At 43.2% G+C, this 12,598-nt stretch overlaps 1 protein-coding gene across 1 annotated transcript in view; it reads right to left on the bottom strand.

Annotated features, from left to right (window-relative positions):
- Nucleotides 1-12,598, bottom strand: part of LOC147882845 (NAP1-related protein 2-like) — a 37,774-nt gene that overhangs the window by 15,772 nt on the left and 9,404 nt on the right. The window contains exons 6-9 of the mRNA XM_087400716.1: nt 12,436-12,497; nt 7,726-7,786; nt 6,989-7,045; nt 6,770-6,868 (exon numbers count right to left, since the gene is read on the bottom strand). Of these exons, the coding sequence (XP_087256842.1) occupies nt 6,770-6,868; nt 6,989-7,045; nt 7,726-7,786; nt 12,436-12,497 (279 nt within the window). The remainder of the gene's footprint in view (nt 1-6,769; nt 6,869-6,988; nt 7,046-7,725; nt 7,787-12,435; nt 12,498-12,598) is intronic.

Genomic DNA, 12,598 nt, shown 5'->3' with positions numbered 1-12,598 from the left:
ACAAGGCAAGGCTGGCTGCAAAAGGATATGCTCAGAAAAAGGGCATAGACTATGAGGAGACTTTTGCTCCTACATCCAGAATGACAACCATCCGGTCAGTTATAGCTATGGCTGCAAACTTTGAATGGAATGTTCATCAGTTGGACATTAAAACAGCTTTCCTTAATGGAGACTTGTTGGAAGAGGTTTATGTCAAACAACCTCCGGGCTTCGAAATTTGAGGAAATGCACTCCAGGTATGCAAGCTGAATAAAGCTTTGTATGGGCTGAAACAAGCCCCATGTGCATGGTATGCAAAAATTCATGCCTTTCTGACCAGCAAGGGGCTGCACAATAGTCCAACTGAGAGCACTCTCTACATCAAGAAGGATGGGGGGGATATTTTAGTCATCATTCTTTATGTAGATGACTTACTGCTCACAGGGTCAAATGAAGATAATATTGCAGATTTTAAAGCTGAATTGCAGACCACTTTTGACATGTCAGATTTGGGGCTGCTACACTTTTGTTTGGGGATCCAGTTCACTCAAGAGAAAAGTGGCATCGTTATGTCTCAATCCAAGTATGTGTAGAAACTCTTGGACAGATTCAACATGCAAGATTGTAAGCCCATAGCTACTCCCATGGAGCTGGAACTGAAGCTTACAATGCATGATGCAGGTGAATCAATTGATGTCACACTCTATAGCCTCATTTATCTCTGCAATACACCACCTGATATTCAGTTTGCAGTTTCTCAAGTGAGCAGATATATGCACAGCCCAAAGACTATGCATTGGCAGGCTGTAAAACGCATCTTCCGTCATTCGCAAGGTACCAAGTCTTTTGGCTTGATGTTTCCCAGGGGGGGTGACTTGCAGATGCATGCCTACAGTGACTCAGATTGGGCTAGAGACTATGACACTAGGCAGTCCACAAGTGGCAATTGTTTCTTTTTGGGCAAAGCTTGTATTTCTTGGTTAAGCAAGAAACAGTCTACAGTGGCTACCTCCTCATGTGAAGCTGAGTACATGGCAGCTTTCACAACGACAGTTGAATGTGTTTGGTTGCGTTGTTTATTTGCTGATCTTCATCTTTCATTGGAGGGTCCTTCTCCAATTCTCACTGATAGTCAGAGCTATTGCAGTGGCAAAGAATCTTGTGTTTCATGCTCGCACGAAGCACATTGAGGTTCACTATCACTACGTCAGAGAGAAGTTGCATGTGGGAGAGATCAGTATGATCTGTGTGTCAACACATGACAATGTTGCAGACATTTTCTCCAAAGCACTTCCACGTGAAAAGTTTGAGGCATTTCGCAGTGCCCTGAACTTATCTCCTTTTGGTGATTGATCATTTCCTTGTACATGACATTGGCACTGCAGGGGGGTGTTAGAATTATTGTTATAATTTAGCAGTGACCAATGTAATGTAATAAGTAGGTTAGGGACACTTTTCCCTCACTTAGAGGTTTTTTCCCCTAACCACCGTTAGTTCACTAACTACGGCTAGTGAAGGATAAGGTTTTGTCACTTAGACAAAACCTATCACTCTCTTCAGTTGTAACATTCTTCCATTGCAACTATCGTTTTCAGCTCTCACTCTCCTGCTCTCACACTTTGCTCTCTCCCTTGCACTCACTCTCTCCTATGCAATCTTTCAATTGCTGTCCTAACTTGGACAAAGGATGTGTCCAAGTCTCGAACATACTGATTAGCTGCAAATATCTCGTCCTTTCCTCTTGAGGATAGGCGCAAAATCACCTTTCCATAAATGACTTGTGGAGTTGTTTATAGTATTATTGTATGGAATTCCATGAGAGAAAGATACCTTTCCCATTTGGGTTTCTGTTCGGACACATAACACGTTAGAAGATCTAATACCGTAGAATTGGCATTTTCACTTTGCCCGTCCGGTTGAGGCTGAATATAAAATGAGAAATCTAACTTCGTACCCATGCTATCAATCAAAGCTCGCCAGAACAAGCTAGTCAACAATCGACTTAGGCATCCCATGGTGCTTCAAGATCTGTCTCGCCATGTGGTCTGCCTTAATGGTTTTCTTATTGGAATGAAGTGAACCCGCTTACTGAACCCTTGTCAATCATGGTCCATATCCCATCATTTCCCTATCTGGATCTTGGAAGGTCAAAGATGGAGTCCATAGCAAGGGTCTTGTGGCGATCATACTTCAAATATCTTTGAACGACTTGTGTAGTAGAAGAAATACATCGATGTCTTACATAAGGAGGGGCATGACATTCTTCCAAGGCTTTTGCTCTCATATCTCGAGTCGCATAAAGGTGATATCCTTCATGAGGAAACCATCTTTCAGTGGGTACTGACTAGATGATTGCCCCTGCTGAATATTCCTCATAATCTTTGTGAAATCAGGATCTTGAAGGTACAGTTCTTTCATGGCTTCGAGGTCCCTGTGATGAGCTATGGAAATATTATTCACACAGGGCGCTTTGGATAATGCATCTGCTACCCTGTTTCCGGTTCTTGGAGCATAGACAATCTGGAAAAGGAACATGGACAAGAAATTTGCTCTCCATCTGCTTTTCGGAGATCTCTATCTAGGTCAAGAAATACATGAGGTTTTGATGGTCGGTCTTGACTGTAAAGTCAGCTCCAAGAAGATAATGCTTCCATCTCTATGTCATGCAGTCTTCGGCTCTCATATGCTATCACTGGACCATCTTGGTGAAGGGCAGGTCCTACGCACTCCACATGCATCACAATCCACATTAAATTGCTTGAGTAGATCTGGAACAACGAGAATTGACTTGGTTGTTGACTTCTTCTTGAGACTCGAGAGTGTTGAAAGCTGTCCTTTGCCATCCTCCCAATCTGCACGGGCTGTAAATGCAACTTAAATTTCTGTACTTGCACTGTCAGAAATATGTCCAAGCATCAAAAACTCTCCAGAATCTGCCAAAAGTGCTTCAAACACTCCAAGAAAAGCAGTATGAACTGAATACTCCAAAAATTGCTCTCCCAACACAAAAGCCCCAAAATAGGCCTGAAATTGCAACCGGAAAGGGGCAAATTGATCAAAAGCCCCAAATGTTGCAAGAATTGCGCTCTGTCTGCAAAAGCCCCAAATTTTACTGCAAGATTGCAGTGTAATTACAAAATCCCCAAATTTCTGCAAGAAATTGTACTGCAAAACTGAAAGCCCCAAATTTCAAGCTTGAAATTGCAATCAGAAAGGGGCAAATTCACCAAAAGCCCCAAATTTTAGACCAAATTTGCAGATCTATCTGCAATGTTTGCTTTGCAAGTAACTGTGAACCTACAGATGAAGGAAATCATGTACGGATTTGCAGGTACAAATCTGCCACACGTGCGGATGTACGACACAGTACTGATGGCGCAGAACCGTACGGCGATGACAAGGTGTACTGAAATAGGAACCTATACGGAAACAGGTACAACTACCTGTTGTACAGTGTGTACACGCAGGTACAACAATAGCACGTACTACAGGTACAACTTCGTACAGAAGGTGACACAAGTACGGCTACAACAGGTACGGTACACGATGTACTGCACTATACGACGAACAAGTACGGTACGCGAGTGTACGGACGAGCAATACGGTACGCGCTGTACGGGCGACCATGACGAGCTGTACGTACAGAACTGTACGGGAGCTAAGCTGTACGGCGAAACTGTACGGCAGGATTCCGTACAATCGTACGGACTGAACGAACGAGGTGTAGCAGATTGTAGCTGGAGCTGAACGGAGAATGCGTAGGGAGCTGGAGGCGAGAAGCAGAGAGCAGGGTCAACCCGCTCTGATACCAAATGTGAGAAGAGGGTGAGTGAGAGAGAGCAAGAGAGAGTGAGAGCTGGAAGCTTGGAAGCTGAAAGCTGAGTTGTAATAGAAGAGTGTAAGAGTACAACTCAATGAGAGAGAGATAAGGTTTTGTCCTAGTGACAAAACCTAAGTAGTCACTAACCATAGTTAGTGAACTAACTGCGGTTAGGGAAAAAAACCTCTTGAAGAGGAAAAAGTGCCCCTAACTAGCTTATTATATTACATTGGTCACTGCTGAATTATATCTATAATTCTAACATTTGCTTGTCCCTTTACTTTAGGCTTGAATTTTGAAAGCGTGGCATGTTCACCTGCTCGTGAAGCCATGTTTTTCCTGGTTTGCTCTTCCTGCAACAGAAGTCCTATCAACTCGTGAAAATTGAGAGGATTTACACCCCCCCTCAATGACAAATTCAGCGAGGTATGAAAGCTGAGATAAGACTCAGGAAGAGAATTCAGAGTAGTGGTAATCATCTCTCAATCAGGAATGATCTCATCAATATTCAGCAATTGCTCTCGTAAATCCTGTAGCTTTGTGAGGTGCACTGACATGGAGTCAACCTCTTCCATATGTGTATGAGACAATTCTCTTTCCAAAAAAGACACCCTGGCATCATTCCGAGCTGCATACATGCTCTCCAAAATATCCCATGCTGCCTTTGAGGTCTTACACGACCGGATATGTGGAATGATGAATCTTTTCACTGAAAGAGAAATACATGACAAAGCTAAAGCATCATGTGAATCCCATCTCTTTTGCTCTGGAGTGGTAGGTATAACTGCACCAATAACTTGTGCTGCAGCTGTACCCTGTGCACGACCTCTGCCTCCTCCTTGCTAGGGAGGGGTATTAGGTGCCACATTTGCTGGCCGGATCTCATCCCCATTTACATAGTCCCACAGATTACGAGAAATCAGAATATTGCGTACCATAAAACTCCAGAGGAAGTAGTTGGTACCATCCAGCTTATCCTCTTGTGAGAGACCACTAAACTAGAAATCATTCTGATTTTGCTGGGCCATGTTTGAGAAAGAAAATACAGCAAATGCAAAACTGAATTCCCTTGCTGGGAATGGAGTGCACAAAAAATACAGCCAAACACTGGCTAAAAATGCAACTCAAATCTCTGTAATGTCTCTGTCAGAAATCTACCAGAGCATCCAATCTCTCCCAAAACCTGCCAAAAGTGCTTCAAAACACTCACAGAAAGGCAGTGTGAACTGAAACCTGCAAAATTGCTCTCCCAACACAAAAGCCCCAATTTGTGGCTTGAAATTGGAAAGGGGCAAATGGTCTAAAAGCCCCAAATGTTGCACAAATTGCTCTCTGCCTGCAAAAGCCCCAAATTTCATTGCAAAATTGCAGTGTGATTGCAAAAGCCCCAAATTTTTGCAATCTCTGCAACAAATGCAAAAGCCCCAAATTTGACAAAATTTCCAATACACAAAATGTGTCCAAATCTGCCCACAAAATGGCCTGCAAAGCAAAAATCTGCCTCGAATTTAATTTACGAACCATAACTCCCTTGCTGTACGAACGGTACCCTCCTGTGTACGGATGTACTGAACTGTACGGATGTGACGACGACCTGTACGGCCGAAGCTGTACGGTTGTACGGACGACAACACTCTACAGTACAAAGTACGAGCGGAGCAGTGTACAGGCGCCGCTTCAGATCCGTACGTATGTACGGATGGTGCTGTAGCAAGTACGGATGGCACTGTCAACGCATGCAGGTACGGACAAGCGTGCGGATGGCGTTGTAGCAAGTACGGATGGCACTATCGACGTGTGCAAGTACCGACGATGAGCAGTGAACGAACGGTCTATTACAGTCGAAGAACAAAGCTGGTACGGACAGTAGCGAATCGGTGTACGATGCATGGTAGCTGTACGAATGACGCTCATGGACTGTAGAATGGTGTAGGGCAGCTGGGCCTGGTACGAATGTACGGAACAGCCAACAATGGCTGTATGGACTTGTTCACGGGCGGCTGTACGGAATGGCACACAGATGGAGGACTAAAGGGCTTAAGCTTGCGGATGAGAAAACAAGTCCGGGAGCGAAGCCTGCTCTGATACCAAATGTGAGTGCAAGGGAGAGAGCAAATTGTGAGAGCAGGAGAGTGAGAGCTGAAAACGATAGTTGCAATGGAAGAATGTTACAATTGAAGAGAGTGATAGGTTTTGTCTAAGTGACAAAACCTTATCCTTCACTGACCGTAGTTAGTGAACTAACTGTGGTTAGGGGGAAAAACCTCTAAGTGAGGGAAAAGTGCCCCTAACCTACTTATTACATTACATTGGTCACTGCTAAATTATAACAATAATTCTAACATCTCCAAGAAGGAGATTGGGTGTTACTTAAATCTGCAAAAGCATGTCTCAGAAAGAGAAGAAGCATACCCAAAGTGGTCTCCTAGATATTATGGGCCTTTCCAAGTTACTGAGCCCATACATGAAGTTGCATATCAACTAGAGTCACCCGAGACTAGACCAGGGCCATATTCTCTTAGCGTACATATCTTTTGCTCAAGTGGAGTGTGAAGACGTTTTAGACAGACAAACGGGCTATTTTCATTGCAGAGGCATTCAGAGCATTCTACATGTTGACTGTAGACATGGGTGTCACTCTGAGGAGATGGTGCTGCTGACATAGGTAGCTGATCTAAAGGACTTTCCACGGAGATCCACTTGCATGATGTTGAGAGGGATATGCCTCGACAATAAACTAATTAAACTAAGGACTTCTTGACCTTCCTTTCACAAACTTGGAACAGATTTTGCATTCTTGTCATTATTACTCATAATACCTCCAAATCCATGAAAAATGAGAGACTATAAATGAATAAAGGAAGGACTTGTGCAATGTCAAAAAGTGTAACCTTTCCTAATTAATCTTTATCATAAATATATGTGTTTTGACTCCACTTATTTTCATTACAACATATTTGAAACCCTTACCTCATCCTCATCGTCATCTTCATCGTCGTCGTCATCATTTTCATCGTCATCATCTTCATCTTCTCCGTCCTCATCCTCAAATTCCTCATCATCCGTATCCTGCTACTTCAACAAAGTATGCTTTAATAAAGATGAAAACTCTCCATTTGGAAGCTAAATTAATAGCCAAAGAAAGATTAAGTACAACTTGTCATGAAGAAATTCAAAAAATTAGCTCACATTGTTAAAGTACTTCAATGGATTCGGCCATAGGTCCTCCTTAATGATTTCTGCTACCTAAGCAATGCAAAAATTAAGTTTATAAATAGCTTGTACAATTAAGCCCAAACCATAATATCTAATTTGGATCTTCTCCTCCAGAAACATTATTCATAAGGCAGCCCATGCTACCAATACACAATACATCACACTAGAATACGTTTGCCAACACACAATACACCACACTAGAATCCTTTTGCCTCAACCCAACACCCATTTTGTTTGTCCAATAGGAACTTCGACTCAAGATGCAAATTACCGGAGAGGAAGGCCCGTAAACTTCCGTGCATTCATTAAACTACTAACACATTATTCAAGATTAAATGCCTAGAGTACCTTTGTTACCTCCTCCTTTGCTTTGCCTGTGTTATCTTCTTTTCTTAATTTACTAGCACCGCCTCCTTAGAGAGAGTGCTAAAATGGAGGATTGAAAGTCGTGTGAATTTCCACCTATAATTTAATTAAGTTGGTTGTGTTTCAAATTGCCGTTTATGGAGATCATCCTACAAAAATTTCCTTTTAATAGCTCCATGCCCTTTAAATCGTGCACTTTCTCTTTTGCATCCAAAAGCACTTGCTTTACCACTAAACTAGGAGGACTTGTAAACTCGTGTTTGTTTATTTATTTATTTATCTACTTTCTTTTTTTGGGGAGAGGGGGGGTTTCATTAAGACGAGAACAAATACAACCAAAGTACCTCATCATGGACACCATCCGAAGACTCTGGCTGCTCTATGTCACTAAACCATTTGAAGAAGCTAAAAAATAAACGATCGCTAGATTAGTTTCTCAACAAATTACGAAGTCATTGAAAATTAATCAAGATTAGAAAATAGCCAACCATTTGAGCACCAAGGGATCAAAGAATAAGAAACTACAAGCAGTTAAAGATGCTTCAACAAAGATTTGCTTGGGGAAGGGGGGGGAGGGGGGGATTAAGGGGGTGGACGGGAGAGGGACATGAGAATATGGCCTCCAAGATATCATCCAATAGAATCAATGGCACAAAAACTAGAGGAAACTTTTTGTAACTCATACAGGATACAAGTAAACTATTGAAACGATTGTCTACTGAATGGCACTCGTACTACCAATTCTTTCCCTCCTCTTAAAATACACATTATGACCCCAAATCGTAGCATGATCTAGCAATAGGACAGAGCTATATTGGAGTGGCAAGCAAACATGGCAAGATGGTGTCACATGATGATGTGCATGTTGATATGGTTGGCTGACATGGCAGGCCGGTGTGGCCGCTGATGTGACATGCTGACATGGCACATTGGCGTGGCATGCTGATGTGGCAGCCATGATGTGTGGAATTGGACACTTAAGAATTCCATGAGGTGGCATGAGGCACTAGACACATGGTAGCCGATGGGGATAAGCGGAGGGCCATGCATGAACCATGGCACCACGTGTCACTGCAGGAACTCCAGCCCCCATCAGCCCACCAAAATCCAAGGGAGCCAGTCCCCCAATGCCAAAATGGGCAGAAACTCCCGTGTTTGAAAAATCCTCACACCCCTTCATTTGGACACAATTTCTCAGCCCCTTGGAGCATGTAAACTCTCCGCCCGCAGCCCTTGCTGCTCCTGCAGCAACCCCTTCAGCTCCTCCTACAGCAGCCTCTGCAGGAGCCCCAGCAGCCCCTTCTGCTGCTCCTGCAGCAGTCTCTGCAAGAGTACCTTCTGCTCCTCCTACAGTAGCCTCTGCAACAGCCCCTTTTCTGCTCCTTCGGCAGCAAGCAACTTCTGCAGCAACTCTCCTACAAGCTTGTTCTCCACTCAGTCTGACAACAGCACATCTCCCAATGAAATCTTGTACTCTCCCTTACGAAATGCTACTTTCTCCCACACAAACATTTCAGATTTACATTGTATTCTGCATAGCTTTTAGAAGTTGCATCACAGAACTAGAAGTACACAGTTATGCTCAACTAAATGTGCAGCCATCTTCCCTCAAAATTGGAGAGTCCTTGGAGCCTTGAGCACCCTAGCTAGGCTATCTTTTGAGACACTATTTATGTATATAGACTTACTGCTCAGCCTTGAGCTTCATTTTCATGTCTTGTACGTAGCCCCGGCTAAAAGCAATATTCAGCAATCTTATATAAAGCAATCTTTCCCCTTCCCCTTCAAGAGAGCACTGAGAGATTTCACATAAATCCTGAGGTATCAAGCCCCTAAGCTCTCATTTGAGGGGGTGGGGCATTGACCTAACTTCATCCCATCAGCTAAGGATTGGACAGGGATGCGTGTAATTTCATCCCATCAACTGATGTGGGTTTCATCCCGCATCAACTGGGTATACGTGCAGTTTCATCCCATCAGGGCGACACCACTAACTCTACGTGCAACGAAGCACTGCGTGTGAGGTGTTGAAGACCATAACCTTGGTCTTCCCAAGGTTGGCTATCAGCAGGTCTCTCTCTTTGCAAAACACCTCTAGGGCCTCTAGGTATCTTTGCAACCCCTCTGCTGAGGATGAGATAAGGACTATGTCATCAGCGTATAGCAATATCTGTATCCAGTGATGATCCTTCGCCTCCTGGGCGGTCTATGAAGGAAGTGATCTCTTCAATGTAAAGCCCAAAAAGAGTCGATGAGAGGAGGCAGCCCTGCTTCACTCCGATCGTACTTTCAACCCAATCTGATAAACCACCTGGGACACGAACTCTGCCTCTGAGTGGACTCATATAGGCTCATCACTCCCCATTTCAGTGTCTCTGGGATTTGCATCTCTTGCACTCTCTTGATCATGCACAATAGTGGGGCAATGTCAAAAGCCTTCCGAAAGTCTACAAAGCATGTGTAGACTTTCTGGTGTCTAGATCTCGCCTTGAAAACTATGCGTGCGTGCGAGTATGTGTGTGTCTGCATATACATATGTATGTATGTATGTATGTATGTATGTATGTATGAGTTCCGTCTCATCAACTGAGGATTGAGACAGGGATACGTGCAGTTTCATCCCATCAGCTGATACGGGTTTCATCCCGCATCAACTAGGTATACGTGCAGTTTCATCCCATCAAGGCGATACCACTATCTCTATAAATCAGATGGCTATACGTGCAATTTCATAGCATCAGCTGGGTATACGTGCAGTTTCATCCCATTAACTGAGGATTGAGATCCGACGGCTATACCACTATCTCTACCAGGATGGGAGTGGGTTCGGCCCACTATCACGATTGAGATGCGCCGACACAAGAATACCCTAATACAACAGATCAGAGAGCAGCAGGAGGCAATCAGGCCTCAGGATACAAAGGCTGACCAAACAGAGCGGGGGTCACAAATTTCTATGTTTTAGAGTCAGTTCCAAGACACAGAGGGAAGTAGGAGGAGGAGCTAGCTGATATGCGAGCAGTCTTGATTTCTAAGAGAGGGGTGCAGAGTCCACCCACGACACGGAGAGCGACCACCTATTACAGCTTTCCTCAGAGGAGACCACCCAAGATGACCGGTCACTCTGAACATAGCTCAACAGGTTCAAAGATCGAGGAGACCACGTCCCCCTCCGCCACCATAGCATGAGACAGCCCGACAAACACATATCCGAGACATTTTCCCCGCTCATAGACAAGACACCACAATGCCAGATTTCGGATTCTGAGTTCCAGCTCCAATCTCAGCCTACTTCAAATAGCACATGATACTTGATTTTGCTTGAGCTATTGAGCTTTTTATTTCAGCATAGTGCTCGGGGCCTTAGCACGCCCTTTGCTCTAGCCCTTTGTGGCTTGTACAAGTTCTTTTCCCTTTTGGTGTGTTTTGCACTTTGTCCCATATGCCCGGGAGGCCTTCCGCAGACATTAATCTCTCTCTCTCTCTCTCTCTCTCTCTCTCTCTCTCTCAGGATGCCACATTTTGTGGGGATGCCACACAGTGTGGACTCCCTAGGATATCAGGACTTGTAAGCAAGATTATGCCAAGTCTTGTACAAATAGAAGCTTTCATGATTTGGATTTTTACACTTATTGCTAACCAGCCAATAAATCAGACTTAAAAATCCATCATGAGAAATGAGAAGTGAGCTGGTAGAGATTTTAAAAAATCAAGCTTCTTTCAACAACTCACTTAAGCAGAAGCCCATGGGAAGGCTAAAACAAGTTCTTCAATCATTGACAGACAAACACTCACGAAAAAAGCACTCACATGTATCTGATTCCAGAGAATCCACAGGCCTGGGAGCAACCTAATGAATTGGCACCTTTACATCAGTGAAAAGATATAATGAAAACAGCAAGCAGCTGCAAATGTGGAACACATCAACAATGCAACAATCATTCAAGAATGTAAACTATGGAATTGAAACTCATGAGGAGGACAGTAGAATGGTTAACAAAAACATTTTCAATACAGTAATGTATCAAGAGAGCACATATAAAGGTATAAACTAGACCAAGAGCTGCACCTTGCACCAATTCACAAATACGAGAGAGAGAGAGAGAGAGAGAGAGAGAGACGCACTTCGAACTCCATATATTAAACGTGGGAGAAGAAAGTGAAGATTTGCAGAAACTCCATACTATTAAACTAATAGAGGGACCATTGAACACTACTAAACAAAGAGAGAGAGAGAGAGAGAGAGAGAGAGAGAGAGAGAGAGAGAGAGTCTTATTAATTTTAAATGTGAAAGACCTTACTTCAAAGAACATGCAACTGAACTATGAGGTCAGACTTGTAAGTGGAGGAGGAGAAAGAAGCAACAATAATATATTAAATGCGCTAATTTCAGAAAGATTTTCATACCAGAACAACAATATATCTTTGTAAGACTAGAATATATCCAATCATACAAACTTACAACTTTTGTCGTTCTAAAGTCCAAAAAACTACACAGAAAATGCATATAAGATACACAACTTCATCAACGTCAATCCCTAAACAGCTTATATCTAGATGAATCCAGGAACATGCCCAAACTCATCCTCTAAAAACACAACATAGTGCAGTTTCAATCTCATGATAGTCACTCATAAGGTTGAAAACCATAAACTCCATCACGCATAGCAAGGACTAGCCACTATGACATCCCCACTGACACCATCAGCGCCCAACAGTGGGTGTAGACCATAGTATAAACATATGCTCCCACACATACTTGAGCATCCATTTATACAATCCCTAAACACTTACTTACCTAGCTTTAGATTGCATGCAGTGTAACAGAAGATAACTCTACAGCACATAATTGTATGGATTCTGACGTAATGACTACTATATTCTCCATGCACTCTCCATTTATCTATACCATGCTATGCCTCAAACATTTGTCGACAAACCTGAGAAACTCTACAGCACATAATTGTATGGATTCTGCCGTAATGACTACTATATTCTCCATGCACTCTCCATTTATCTATACCATGCTATGCCTCAAACATTTGGCGACAAACCTGAGATCTGCAAAAGATCGCTTGTTGCCATCTTTTTCTGATATGACTCCATTTGTATAATCCTGCAACAGGAGCCCCATGACATTCACAACAAATATCTTAGACACATGGACAAGTCTATCAAAGAAAGGCACAGAAAAGATTGCTCGCCATGACAATGTGG

Source organism: Dipteris shenzhenensis, chromosome 29 (genome assembly GCF_047967505.1).
Source record: "Dipteris shenzhenensis isolate YYH24624 ecotype China chromosome 29, Dip_SZ_1.0, whole genome shotgun sequence".
In the NCBI taxonomy this organism is placed as follows: domain Eukaryota; kingdom Viridiplantae; phylum Streptophyta; class Polypodiopsida; order Gleicheniales; family Dipteridaceae; genus Dipteris; species Dipteris shenzhenensis.
The sequence above is the reverse complement of the archived record's forward strand: the minus strand, read 5'-3'. Positions and strand labels throughout refer to the sequence as shown.